Raw genomic sequence first — 15079 nt, 5'->3', positions numbered from 1 at the left:
AATAAACTTACATAATTCATGCATTACTATAAATGATACCATCCTAGAAATCGGAAAAAAAACATAGATGTGGCTCAAAAAAACATCCTATATCTTTCCATTTTTTAGGCTTAAGTAAAAAGAAAGATAAGACCAAATATAATTACATTTCTTGAGTTGAAGAATTTTCAGAACATGTCTTTAAGTTTATTTTAATCATAACCTCTTTAGAGTTTATATCTAAACATAGCACTAAACTAATTTATAATTTCTAAATATTTGTTTAAATATTTATATAGAGAGATTATATAGACCATATAGATTCCAAATAAATATATCAATAACATTTACAGATGCAAGAATTGCGTACTTTTAAATTTTTATTGTTAAAGCTATGTACTGAGGGGTTACAGTCAGTAAGGAAATGAGTACAAATATTGCTGAACATTCTTACCCTTTTCTTTGTTTTTTCCTGCTTTCCCTTCCCTTTGATTCCCCTCCCCACTAAGTTGTAAAGTTAATCATATTTTTAAATGCTTTTGTTTCAGAAATCTTTATACACAACAGTATTTGATAAGGTAGAAGAATTTTCTGTTGTACAAAGAATTCATTTTAAAAATGAATGAAAATGTCCATTGTGTTTGTCAGCATATTGCAACTTTCAGAGACTCAATATATTATAACATTGCATAGATTACTATATGTAGATAGTTATGTTGCATTAGACTGCATATGTCATAATAATATCTATTAGTACTTTTGCCACAACATAAAGTCTGATCCAACGATCTAATTAACAGAGAGAATATAAATCTAGTATTGATTTCTGCAAACAATACTTGTTATATTTTCATAATTTCATAGATATTTATATATCAGCATATACTGAAAATTAGATAATAAAATATTTAACCTTAGAAATCATTCATAAAATGCCAAGAAATATCCATCATCAATCCATTAATTTTGTGAATTCATGCTGACTAGAAATTTTATTTTTCAATTGCAACTAACCCTACCTTGAATCCCTCAAATTAGAATTATAGCCTCATATTCTCACATGGACTAAGACCTAGCATCCTTACAGAACTCTTTCTACACTTAGGCTGATTGTCCCAAATGTCACTTTAAAAATTTTTTTCTGTATTTATAAAGTCATTAATACAAAGCCATTTAGAATATCCTCTGCACAATCAACAAAATTATATTGTAGCAATCATTTACCTTACACTTGCAAAATAGCAATTACCTATTTTCTTAATAAGATTTATCAATAAAATCTTTTTATGTCACTAAAATGTCAGCATATATATCAACCACAGTCCTTGTATCTAGTAAGAGAATAACTCAGATAAGACAAGAAATATAGTGTAAGTGATTGGAAAATTTTTTAGGAAAAAATTACAAATCAACTTTTTTTGATTTGTTGTGTTTCTGAGAGTTTTCTATGTGGTATAATGCTACTGGAACATGTTATTTCAGTTTGTCTTCTGCCTACTTTGGGTTATATAGCTGAGAAAAAGTTATAAATATAGGAAGAATTAAGGGTTGAGGTAAAAGTAAGAATCTAAGTTATAAGAGTGGCCCGGTTGGTCATTATTTCAATTCTGGTTCTTCTGGGATCCAGAGAAGCTGTTATTGCTGTCATAATTTGAGAGGAACAGTCCTGTTCCTATAATAAGATAGCTGTAGGACTGGGAAGGTGGCTCAGTGGAAGAGTGCTTGCCTTGCCCTGGGTTCGATTCTTGAGCACCATATAAACAGAAAAAGCCAGAAGTGGAACTATGGCTGAAGTGGTAGAGCACTAGTCTTGAACTGAAGATCTGAGGGACAGTGCCCAGGCCCAGAGTTCAGGCCCCATGACCTGGGCACTATCATTATTGGTAACTGTCCTCTCTTGTGAGGGTTTATCCTCCAAGGCGCTGCTGTTTATTAGGATTAGTTTCAGTCCCATTTAAAAGATGTTATTGACTAGTCTTATCTTTCCAGAACCCAAAGTGATGCAAAGTGACTGTAGAGTGGCTTACAGTAAAAAACAATACAAAATGGTGGCAGAGATGCCAAGTTTCTTTTTCTTTTTTTGTCGTCCTTACTTTCAATTTACTCACATAAACCCAGTAAAACAAAACAAAACAAAAAGTTCACATGCTCTTTACAAGTCAGTTTCTATAGAATTAAAATGGGCAAAATCAATAGCCATTTCTGTACTTGAGATTAGCTGGGACATCCTTGTCCTTAGGACCAGTCTGCACGGCTGAGATCACCTGTGAGCTGGGAAATCTTAGGTACTAAATTTTATCTTAGGGACCCATGACCTAACCTTCCATTTTGTTTTCTGTACATTTTTCCTTTCTTCATGATAACAGCTTCCTCTCACTTTTCTACAAGTCCACCCAACTCTAAATATGATATTGTTCAAAAAAGTTCATATTTTCTGCAATATTATCACGGAAAGATCGTCTTATGATATATACACCTAACTAATAATATACAAACTCAAATAATCATATACAGCAATAACTGCCATAGATACCAAAGAATATGCTTCATATTTAACTATTAAATGCACAAAGTACATCTTGAAAAGCAATATATGACACTAATCTGATAAAAGGATTTTAAATGTACATATGTAGTAATCATTATTCTATCTTCAGAATTATATATTAAGATATTTCTACATGTTTTCCAAGAACCTGGCTAATAATATTCCTATATAAAAAATAGACATTAGACAGGCACTGGTGACTCAATGCCTATAATCCTAGCTACTCAGGAGGCTGAGATCTGAGGTTCTCAGTGTAAAATTTAGTCTGGGTAGAAAGTCTATGACCAGAAGTGTCCCTGTGGCTCAAGTGGTAGAGCACTTGCCTTGAGCACAAAGAGCTTAGGGATAGCCCCCAGGCCTTGAGTTTAAACCCAAGGACTGACAAGGAAAAAAAAAGACATTAATCAATTCCTTTTGGACATTTCATATAATGCCTTCAAGTTTAAGCTCAATGTTCTACACTTGCTAGGCAGAAGCTCTACAATTAAAGCCATGCCCAGAACTTTTTCTTTTTAGTAGTTATTTTTCAGAGAGTGGTACATACTGTGATCATCCTACCAATTCTCAGGGCATTTGCCACTAGGCCTGACATTTATAATGCTTTTTAAGATGTATCTTCTATATCCCCTGTTCTTTTATTACACTTTACTAACAGCAAAAAAAGTGTAGAATTGAAGTCTTTTCTAGAATCTGTTTTAGAAGAATATTTTAGCAAGCATGCTTTTATTAATTTTCTAACTAAACTATCTATGGTATTGTTGCTTTGCTAATTTGGTACAAGAGGTTTAAATCAATGAATAAAATAAATTAAAAATTATATATGATGGATTTTGTTTAAGGCAACATTTAGCATGTGTATATACACTGTTTAAGCAACCAAACAAAATTTCAAGTAAGTTAACAAATATTTCTGTTCTATCAATCAATGAACACTGACTCATACATACATGCAGATATACATGTATGTCTACCTATCAACCTAGATTTATACATATAGCATGGGCCAGCATCCTTATAAATCAGAACAGTTAAAAACAGTGACAAGTACACATACGTCCTATTTTGTGACTCAAATATCAAATTAATTACCCCTATACTACCTACAAATTCTGTGAAATTATAAAGTGACAAACAAGCATGACCATCAATCACCTTAAATCTCTTTTCATTAAAGTTTATTCTTTCTGAATTGTAAGCCTGTATTAGATGAGAAAACAACAATTTCCAGGTACTTATTGTCCTTAAGTACTGTTTCTCAAAATTATCGATCAGGTAGCTTTTAAATATGCACCAATTTTCAGGGCTGGGAAGTTGGTAGAGTGCTTGCCTCATATGCATAAGGCCTTGGGTTCGATTCTTCATCACCACATAAGCAGAAAAAAGCTGGAAGTGGTGCTGTGGTTCAAGTGGTAGGCACTAACCTTGAGCTGAAGAGGTGAGGGACAGCACCCAGGCCCAGAGGTCAACTTGCACAACTGACAAAATAAAGCATCAAGTTTCAATCTAGGGAAACATGTTCTTATCTATATTAAGAGGAAATATATGTGTATATATATATTATGTGTATATATACATATGAAAAAATAAGTTAACTTGGTAGAGAGAAATTGCAATCTGTATCCTTATATTCACAGCAGGGTCACAATTAATACGAAATATGAATCCAAAGCCAGGAAGTATACAACTAGAAGTCCTCCTCCTTGTTTCAGAGTTCTGCAGATTGTCCATTCTCACCCCCACTACGGAATAACCTGTAGGAATGCTAATGCCTAGAGCCCCATTACAACAGGAGGACAGCTTTCTACTGACTTTTCCTGTTTCACATATTAAATTCAGGTTGCTCTTACAAAGAGCCTTTCAAAAGGCCCACAGAAAGCATATACCATGTAAGTAAGTAAGTTAATAAGTAATACAGATGTACTTGTCATCTTGCCCTAAAGTGATCCTTCATTTTCGGAGTACATTCCCACAAGTCACATACATTTTAATAGAAGAATGTCTCTTACAGGTAAACCCATTGCAACAATGAGATGTACAAGTCCTTATGTCGAAAAACGAACTTTACAAGTTTGGTGAGGGGTGGGGGGAGGATCGGATGGGGATGGGGGGAGTATGGGAAGGGATGGGAAGGGGAAACAAAGAGGAGGCAACAATGCTTGATAAGAAATGTACTCATTATCTTGCCCATGTAATTGTAACTCCTCTGTACCGTAGTCTCATCATTTTTTTTTGAAAAAAAAATGCTTCTTTGTTTCAACTTCTCATTGAGACCTCTAATGAATAGTAATTTTCAGTAAGTTTAGGAGAATTAGTACTTTTGAATATTAGACAACATCAGAAAGTTTATACACACTTAACTGGTTTAATTATTTTGTTATAAAACTTTATTTTTGTGTGTTTCTTTTTTTATTGTGAAAATATTGTACAGAGGGGTTACAATTACATGGGCAAGGTAATGTGCACATTTCTTATCAAGCATTGTTGCCTCCTCCTTTGTTTCCTCTTCCCATCCCTTCCCATCTTTCCCCACCCCTCCACCCAATCCTCCCCCACCACACCAAAGTTTTAAAGTTCGTTTTTCAACATAACGACTTATACATCTCATAGTTGTAATGGGTCCCCCTGTATCCCTATTTAAATGATTTGGTTTTTTTTCCCTTCCCCTTCACAAATTATATCAACATCAAATACAGTGAAAGCAGGGGTTATACCGTGGGGGAGGGACATACAAAGCAACAAAGAAATCATCTTATCAATTTATAAATATGTTCGAAACAACAGCAAGAAAGAAAAACCATTTGAGTCCTTATCTTAGGGTTCATTTTGCCTAACATCAACTTACCTGACTTTTTCTGCTGGTCTCAGACATATACTAGTAATTGCAAATAAGGGAAACCATGGGAACTATGTTTCTTTGGGCCTGGCTTACTTCATATTAATATAATTTTTTTCCAAGTCTTTCCATTTCCTAACAAATGGGGCAATGTCATTCTTTCTGATGGAGGCATAAAATTCCATTATGTAAAGCCTTTTATGTGTGTAAGGAATCTAACTCATGTCAATAATTATGGATTGGAAATTACAGTTTATGAATAAAATGCATTTTAAAACTGACACCTTTGGAAGTGGTGCTGTGGCTTGAGTGGTAGAATGCTCGCCTTGAGTTGAAGAGTGCAAGGACAGCACCCAAGCCCAGAATTCAAGCCCCATGACTGACAAAAAACAAAAAACAAACAAAACTGACATCTTTTTCTGAGAAGAGCTCATATATTGACATATGGTAATGTGTAATAATTTGAGTACAAAATTAAGAAAAGTAATTTTAAAAAGGTGGAAGCACTTTATTGTATAGCTTCATAAAAGTTGGATTAGGCCAATATTTTTGGTATTTATCCTCTTTTGCCTTTTACACATCTTTCTGCTCATAGAGAAAGCTGTTTATTTAGTTACATAATTAGTTAAATTAATGTTCTAATGTGGCTCACATAATTTAATATAATAAACTTTAAGAAGCAATTAAAACACGTTTCTCTTCCAGAAAAATATTCTTAAATATACTACTGCAGAAAAATAAGAGTTGGGAAGGTGGTTCAGTGGTAGAGCGCTTGCCTTGCATGCCTGAGGCCCTGGGTTCGATTCCTCAGCACCACATAAGCAAAAAGAAAAAAGCCAGAAGTGGCACTGTGGCTCAAGTGGTAGAGCACTAGTCTTGAGCTGAAAAGTTGAGGGACAGCGCCCAGGCCCAGAGTTCAGGGTCCACGACCGGACCCCCCCAAAAAAAGAAAAATAACAATACCTGAATAGATTTTTGTAATGAGGATCGTATCAGGATGGATAAATAGAACACATATTTCCAACTTCACTTTTACATACTTTGGAAAAGTAGCAAGGTGAATCCTCCTAGATCCATTTCATATAATGACTCAGCTATTTTATCCCAACATGGATATTTTCTATTACTCCTATTTGTGTCTTGCTATTCATTTACATATATTAAGACTTCACTTTTGCCCAAAGTAGATCTCTCAGCTTTCCTCTTTGTTCACATGCTTCTTTTGACAGTTTGCCCATTCTATTTCCAAAGCATAAATATATAAGGGCGGGGGGAATAGGAGTTCAAGGAAGAGAAGAGAAGAGAAGAAAGGGATGGAAAGAATGCTTATTAAACTCATCACATAGAAGACCAAAACATAATTTATATTTGACAGGACATGATATATAGTAGTTCAGAGAATCTGCTGTATGAATTGTCAAAGGCAATGTGATGTTCAATTTATTTTGAGGTTCTGTAAATTCATTCCTCTTAAGACAAGAAAAAAAAATCTAACATCTATAAAGAATAAAGCTTCTAAAGACAGAGAGTTGCTCCTATGTATGCTTCCCACTAGTACATGACAATGTGCCATGTTTTTCTCTCACCATCATTCCAATCACAGTATTCTCAGCAGGAGCGAATTTGCCCTCACCTTTAATTAATAATTATATAGCATGCTTCCAGGCCTCACTTTTTCTTGCTCATTTAAACTAAGTATTCCAGCCCACAAATGTTCTCAATGAACTTTATGATGCTTAAGTTTGTTAACAAAAGATAAAAATAATTATTCTCAATCAATCCTATGTGCCTTGAGTTTTTGAACAAACAACAAACAAAAAGACCAACTCCTAGCCAAGTGGTGGTGGCTCACGCCTGTAATCCTAGCTACTCAGGAGGTTGAGATCTGAGGATTGCAGTTCCAAGCCAGCCTGGGCAGGAAAGTCTGTGAGACTCTTCTCTCCAATAAACCACTCGAAATCCGAAGTGGTGCTGTGACTCAAGCGGTAGAGCGCTTGCCTTGAGCTGAAGAGCACAGGGACAGCACCCAAGCCCAGAGTTCAAACCCCACGACCGACCAAAAAAAAAAAAAAAAAAAAAAAAAAGGACTAACTCCTAACACCCTTGTTATAATGAGTCCCTATTACAGTGTTATTTGTGGCTATTTTTCTTAACTTTTCATTCTTTATCTGCTATGCATTTAATGCAATTTGAATCCCAAAATGAATTCGTATATGTCTAGGATAGTCTTAACAGAGGACCACAATAGCCCAATAGCTACATGTGAGCATATAAAATAATGCTAATCGAAATGATCCAAAATATGGAAACAAGAGTTTTTTCTTTGTTATTTTTAATTTTTAATGTGTGAAGTTATTTATTTTTTCTTTCTTTGTTTTTCCCCTTTGGTTTATCTCCTGTCATCACTGTTTTTGATTTTGGTACCCTGTGCCTTGTATATATGATAATCTGATTTGGGGAAGGGAAGGGGAGCAACAAAATGGTAAGACTTAACTAAGGAGGTCAGGTGTGGCCGGCGCTATATTGGCCACTTGGTGGATGATTGGGTCAGACTTCTAGTCTTCATGCTGGGGGAGGGCAACACCCACACCCATTACCTGCCCCCAGGTGATAGGCATGCTGGAACACTGGAGACAAGGGTGAGCACTTGGCTGACAGTTACTGAATCTGTTAGTCCAGTGCTTGAGATTGGGAATTTCCTGTGGATTTGCCCCCTGCTGGGAACCTTTATAAGCCCGGACCCTACTTAGGTCCAGACTCTATTTAGGCCCGGACCAGCCTAGCCACCATTATGCATGCCACGTGTCTCCATGACCATCTCCTGTGTCCTGTCTCCTGGCTAGTGTCCAGTCATCTTGGCATCCCAATCCAGCTCTCTCCATTGGTGCTGAATTGGATTGTTGGTATAGTTCTTGTTCTTTCTTTCTTGTTGGTATTGTTTTTGTTCTTTCTTTCTTCTTTAGCCTGTTTCCTATTTTGTTGGCCTGCTAACTGTATAATAAAGGCTCCAATATTCCACCTACAAAGAATGTGGCTTCTGGGATGACTCATCTTACAACAAGACAAAGGACAAAGGGCAAACCAGTGCAACAGTGATACTCAAAAGACACTGTGTTTGAAATGAACTTTACAACTTTGGGATGGGAGTCGGGGTAGAGGGAAGGAAAGTGGGAGAAAACATGGGAGAAGGTAACTAAGTTTGACAAGAAATGTACTCATTACCTTACTTATGTAAGTGTAACCCCTCTGTGCATCACCTTTACGATAAAATTAAATTTAAAAATACATGTAGATAATGCATCCGCACATGCTGAAATCGGTTGGTCTACTAGGTGTATTTACCTTGTGAATACACACAGTCACCCTGGAAGTCTAACCTTCCCCACCTTGCTTATGATTCACATTTTTACATAAAAATACCTGCCATTTCTTCTTCATGAATCCTTGTTAGTTTTTATTGTGCTTCCTCATAAAATCAAGGTACTCAAAATATATTTGGAAAAGATATGGAGACATTATGGTCATCTATTTAGCAATTGATGATGTTATGGACTAGATGTTTGGGGAGATAACAATGCTTGATAAGAAATGTACTCATTACCTTGCTCATGTAACTGTAACCTGTCCTCTGTATAGTATTCTCACAATAAAAAACTTATTAAAAATAAAAGAAAATAAAAATTTTATATTGAACACTGACTCCAAACATGATGGAATGAGGAGACAGAAGTTTCAGAAGGTGACTAGGTCATGAAAATAGAGCCCTCATATACAGAATTTGTAATCCTATAAGAAGAGTATATGAGAGACAATTTCTGTCTACACAAGAATACAAGGAATATTTTATTGGCTACATGAGAATATCAGGAGAAGAAAACCATCTACAAGTTAGGCACTGATGGCTCATGCCTAAAATCTTAGCTACTCAAAAATGGCTGAAAGTGGGAGACTTATTATTTCAGGAAAACTCAGGCATAAAAGATCACAAGATACAATCTCAAACTACAGTGGACACAGTGGCTTGTACTTCACATCCTAAGGTATATAGAAGGCAGCAAATAAATTCCAAGCCAGCCTGGGAAAAAATGTCTGTTAGTGTACATTTCAACAAAGGATAGCTGATGAAGTAGCATGATCTTGTTGTGATGTCAATAGTGGTGAGAAGCTGAAAATAAACAGATTATGGTCCAGGTCCTGCCAGGAAGCAGGACCCTAATAATAATAAATATATAAGTTGTCATCTGATGAATACTTAAAAAGGTTTTGTATCCATACAATGAAATGTAATTGTCATAGAATGAAAGTTTGATCAATAATGCAACCTGTATACAACTGGAAATTATGGGGAATGAGTTTGCATTAGAGTGCCTAACTTGCGAGTGTGAAGTGGCTGTAAATTCAGTCTGTAGTACTGACAAATAATGAAAAGACTTTGTCCATCAAACAGTAAGCCATAACCAGATAACAGCCATGTTGAAATTTTATTAGACTTCCCAATATCCAGAAATGTAAGAAATAAATCTTGATTTATTTGCTATGGCTTCCTGAACTGGCTAAGAGAGGAATTATCCATTCAAGATTTGCTTAAGTGTGACAATAGCAAAATAGTATACACCAGCCTTTATCCTGTACAAAGCATATAAATACACACACACACACACACACACACACACACACACACACACACACACACACATACCACATCTACTTATGACTAAATTAGCTTTGGGATGACTTAAGTGTCCAATTCAGAATCTCCAGCAACACAATAAAAAAAATGGATAATAACAATGCAGAAAATAACCTCTCCTGTATAGATTTACATACTGGAAACATTTAGAAATAATTCAAAAAAGAAGAATGGTTTATCTTATACATAATGTATTCCAAATATTCTTTATACTCATTGAGAAGCACATGATTATGGAAAAAAGGTGGAACCTAACTGCCATCCGGGCTACTTGGTATGTAGATACAAAAGGATTGTGGTCAAAATCTAGATTTGGCAATAATGTGAAACTGTCTTAAAACAAATTAAAAGATGAAAAAACTAGGGGCATGGCTCTAGTAGTAAGTGCTTTCCTACTAAGTGTGAGGACCTGAATTCAAACCTTCATTGCAGTAATAATAATAATAATGTGTAATCTCATGAATGTTTAAATAAAATGTTTCATAGTCACACAATGAAATATCAATTATCCACAAACAAACAAAGTTGTGATCAATGATACAAACTGAATCTGATGAGACACTATGTGGAAAAAAGTAAGCAACATGGTTGCTTCGGCCACCATATCAACAGAGAGAGCCTAGGACAAAGGTGCCAGAGTGGTGTGTAAGCGGATTCTACTCACCACCAGCAAGAACTGACAAGGAGCGGAGATCTTTATCCTGCTGAACACAGACAGTTACAGACCATGGACAGCCCGGAAACCAAGGGAAATGCATGAGTACCCCCAAGACATCCTCACTAGTTCTCACAGAGCAGCAGTGGGAGAACTCCATCTTTGATACTGACAAGGACCTATCCAGAGAAGCTAGCACATAACTCAGGCCTTGAAAGAAGACAATAGGAGCCATTTAACAGGACACAGGAACCTCACCTGGGTGACTACTGGTTATTTTATGTTGGGAATGGAATGTCTGTGAGTTACTGGCTGATGGAGAGGACTTCCTTTCAGAGTGATATAAATATCTATTTTTTTCAAATCTAAATTCTGGGCCATTTATTGCAGAAATTAATTCAGTCCAAAAAATTTCATATTTTTTGGGTCCTTTGCCATTCTTTAATATTTAATTTCGCGGTAATATTACCCTTAGGTAAAAGAGCATTACGTTCGTTTCTTAGAAATTCAGTCCCAAAGAGGTTAGAAAACCTAGCCAGATTTTATAGTTAGTAATACACTGAGCTAAACTCATATAGTCTAACTCAAGGTCCCAGCATGGGTTTATACTTGGATCTGCAGTTTAAGTGAATGAAGATCTGTAAATTCCCAGTACCCTCTAAAGGTATTTTAAGCCTTTACTTGCCCATTATTCTAATTAGAATCAAAATCAGAAAATATATTATTTGACCACCCACCTGATTTCACTTATCCTGGGGTGTTTTGTGTATGTGTTTTTTCTTCTTCTTTTTTTAGTGCTTTACTGAAAGTTCAACTAAGGGCCTGAGCTTATTCATTTAAGGCTAGCACTATCACTATAGCTCCACTTATAGCTTTTGCTGGTTTTAATTAGAGATAGAAGACACAGATTTTTGTGCCTAGAATGTTTTGAACCTTGATCCTCAAGATTTCAGCCTCCTGAGTAGCTAGCATTACAGGAGTGAGCCATTAACGCCCTGGTGAAAAAGTTTTTAATGTGCTCATTTTTTTGTGGGGGGGGGGCGCTTGTGTCTTCCCAGTGTCCATAACCAGTCTCTTGTTTGAGTTTCTAGTTTGTTTGTAGCTTTTGGTTTTCCTGTGGCTTGATTGGTTTCTTAAATTAATTTTAGGAGGCAGAGAAAGCTCTGTCTTACCAGAGACTTTATGACCCTCCTCCAAGGTATTTCAGTGGGAGGGAGATCTGCTTTGAGAGGGAGATGTCTGTTTCCTCTAGCTTGGAGTTGCTGTGATGGGGCTAGATTGTTGGTAGGGTTGAGGCCTGTTAGCAATCAATATCTTTTCCATGAGGGGCTACCTCCTGAGACAGTCACAGAGCCCAGCCTAGAACCATTCTCAGTATTTATGTTTACTGAGTTTCAATTGTTTTTATTTTACTCCTTCTGCCTCAGTCTGCTGCCTATGATCCAGTGGGGAGTGTCAGCCTCTGGGTCTGCGAAGAAAGTCACTCTTCCCTGGGTGGAACTTTCTCTGCCTTGGATGGGCAAATTTCCCCTGGGTTAGGTTAGCCACCCAGGTGAGGTTCCCGTGTCCTGTTAAATGGCTCCTATTGTCTTCTTTCAAGGCCTGAGTTATGTGCTAGCTTCTCTGGATAGGTCCTTGTCAGTATCAAAGATGGAGTTCTCCCACTGCTGCTCTGTGAGAACTAGTGAGGATGTCTTGGGGGTACTCATGCATTTCCCTTGGTTTCCGGGCTGTCCATGGTCTGTAACTGTCTGTGTTCAGCAGGATAAAGATCTCCGCTCCTTGTCAGTTCTTGCTGGTGGTGAGTAGAATCCGCTTACACACCACTCTGGCACCTTTGTCCTAGGCTCTCTCTGTTGATATGGTGGTGGAAGCAACCATGTTGCTGCCACCTCAGACACCTACAAGTGCTCAAATCTGTCTTCTTAACCAAGCTGCCTGGATTTTTCCTCTCTGGTCAAACTCTCTGTACTATGAGGACACACTTGGTGTGACTCTTTAGCCTTGGACTTTTCACTGGACTACTAAAACTAGTTTCTATGTGAGAGCTTGGTTAGCCCCAGCTTCTCCTTTGCCATCTTCCTCTGGACCTCCCTGCTTTTATTTTAGAAATGCCAATTTAACTTTAAAATGTTCTTCCATGCTCCTAACCAATTCAAAGTAAAATAAATCCTTGTTAATTCTGATTCCCAAGTAGAAGTACAAAATATGTTTTCTATCTAGTATCCTCATTGTCTTTTTGGGGGGAAGTTATATTGTTCTTTCTCACTGTTGAAGGTTCTTTCCCTAACAAGAAAACATTACGTCTGTCCTAGAGTCTAGAAAGCTCTCATTTTAAAACTCTACAACAAAGTATTAATCACCTTAATTGGAAGGAATTTTAAATGTGGAATTCTGGCTACTTGATTTGATACAATATGCCTAAAATGACAAATTCTCTTTAATTTACAGTAATTTATAGATGTGATTAGCCATGCTAATATGTACATAGGACCAGTTCATAAATAAAATTAACATTTATAACAAAATATATCCTATGAACAAATCCTAGAAACCCTGAACTCAATAGATAGTGTGTTCTCATACTTGGAAGCATGAGACACACAGTGACTGGTATAATTTAGTATGCTGAACAGAAGTAGTAAACAGCATAGAGCTTTGAAAAGTCATTTTGTGATGTTCTTCATTTTGGTTGCTTTCTTATATTCAGGAGAGAAGACTTCAAAAATAAGAAAATATTTGAGAATGGAATTAACATCATTCAGTTGTAAGTAGTATTCTTGTGCTATTTTCTCAGCAGTCCACATTTCTGGATAAATTTTATGATTATTGAGAAGTATCAGTGCTTCTACAAAGGAAATTTTGCCTTTAGGAATGCTGTGGACATTCATTTCTGAGTGATGGTCTTTCAGCCTTCTGAACTCCTTTGGCACTGGCTTTGGTTGAACATTTTTTACCTTCAGGGAAGACACGGGATCTCTGGAATCAACGTTTATATCTTTCAAAACTGACAGCAGCTTGTTATCTTTTTAGTAACTTCTCATTCAATTTCTGGATGATGGCTCATCTGCTCCAGCAGGAGCTTCTTGGTGGAAGGGTTTTTGGGAGCTGAAGAGGAATTCCTCTTGATGATCTCCCATTCTGCCTGGTTCTCAAGGTTGAAATTCTTTAGGGTGCAGAACACCAAAGCCCCATCTCTTCAGAGCATCCAGAGTGATATAAATATCTCAAAAATTCATTATGGTGATGGTTGTATAACTTAGTGAACATACAAAAATATCAAATTGAACGTTTAATGTAAGAATTATAGCTCAGTAAAGCTGATGTTCTCAACAACAATAATCCTAAGCAGCCAATTTGCAAATCCTTTCCACTGCTTCAGAAAAATAACTCGTTTTGTGAGAAATGTGATACTCCATTTTTACACATTTTAATTGAATTTATTTTTCTGGTAATTACCCGCTTTGGTAGTATATTCTTCTGTTTAGGGAATTCATTAAAAATACTGGTTCAATGCTGTCATAGCTTGTGTTATATTAGACAAAATAAGTGTAACATTTTCTGTCTTGTTTCCTGATTTCTTTTAACTCACCTAGTGTTTATATATTTTCCTCACATTTAATTTGGTGATAGGTGAATTTCTTAGACCTTCCCTAGCACTGAGGAACACTGCTAACTTCACAAAGCACAGACAAGTCTAAATTCCATGATTTTGTGCAGTATTAAGCTATTCTCCCTCTTACTCTTTCAGAACTCTTCGTGGCAGAATCCAACAAAGAAGAACTATTATTTTGTTCAAAATTTCACAATGTTTTCTTATAACCTACCCTGTTCTCTCTACTTTTATCTTCTGTGAAGAGAAATTGCAAAACTGCATATTACTTTATTCATATTTTGCAAAAATGGTAACAGAATATCTTTGTCATAACTCAGCTTAAAAAGATAATTGAGCTAGGTTACTTCAGAAGAAAAGAAAATGCTTGAAACAATTGATGTGATAAATATTTGAATTCAAATAACCTGTTGATTCTTATGGAAAGTACTGTAAAAATAATGAGTAACCTAATGTGAATTAATTCAGCTTTTTTCACTTCCACTTTTATTAATTTGATTCCATTTACTAAGGTGTGTTTCCAGGTTTATTTAATCTTTAATATATTTTTCTTTCCTGAATTAGTATTTGAGAAGGAAAGTTATGTGTTACATGTGCTTACTCTTCAGCTAGTCCTAGTCTTATGTTCATGTAAGACATACAATGGCTTAATTTTACCTCAGGAGAGAGAATATAGTCTCCATAGGATTTTTAAGTGTTTCCTAATGGAAAGGACAAGTTAATGTATCAAGATTCTGTTTTCAACTTTATTGGATTGTAAT

The 15079-nt window shown here is 36.1% G+C and overlaps 1 protein-coding gene across 1 annotated transcript in view; it reads right to left on the bottom strand.

Moving 5' to 3' along the window:
• Positions 1 to 13371: 13371 nt before the first annotated feature.
• LOC138804604 (NADH dehydrogenase [ubiquinone] 1 alpha subcomplex assembly factor 4-like) overlaps positions 13372 to 15079 on the bottom strand; it is a 50113-nt gene continuing 48405 nt past the window's right edge. The window contains 2 exon segments of the mRNA XM_069988913.1: positions 13372 to 13736; positions 13739 to 13900. Coding sequence (XP_069845014.1) covers positions 13372 to 13736; positions 13739 to 13900 — 527 coding nt within the window.

This window comes from Dipodomys merriami, unplaced genomic scaffold, assembly GCF_024711535.1.
Source record: "Dipodomys merriami isolate MVZ:Mamm:240054 unplaced genomic scaffold, mDipMer1.0.p SCAF_37, whole genome shotgun sequence".
NCBI classification, from domain to species: domain Eukaryota; kingdom Metazoa; phylum Chordata; class Mammalia; order Rodentia; family Heteromyidae; genus Dipodomys; species Dipodomys merriami.
The sequence above is the reverse complement of the archived record's forward strand: the minus strand, read 5'-3'. Positions and strand labels throughout refer to the sequence as shown.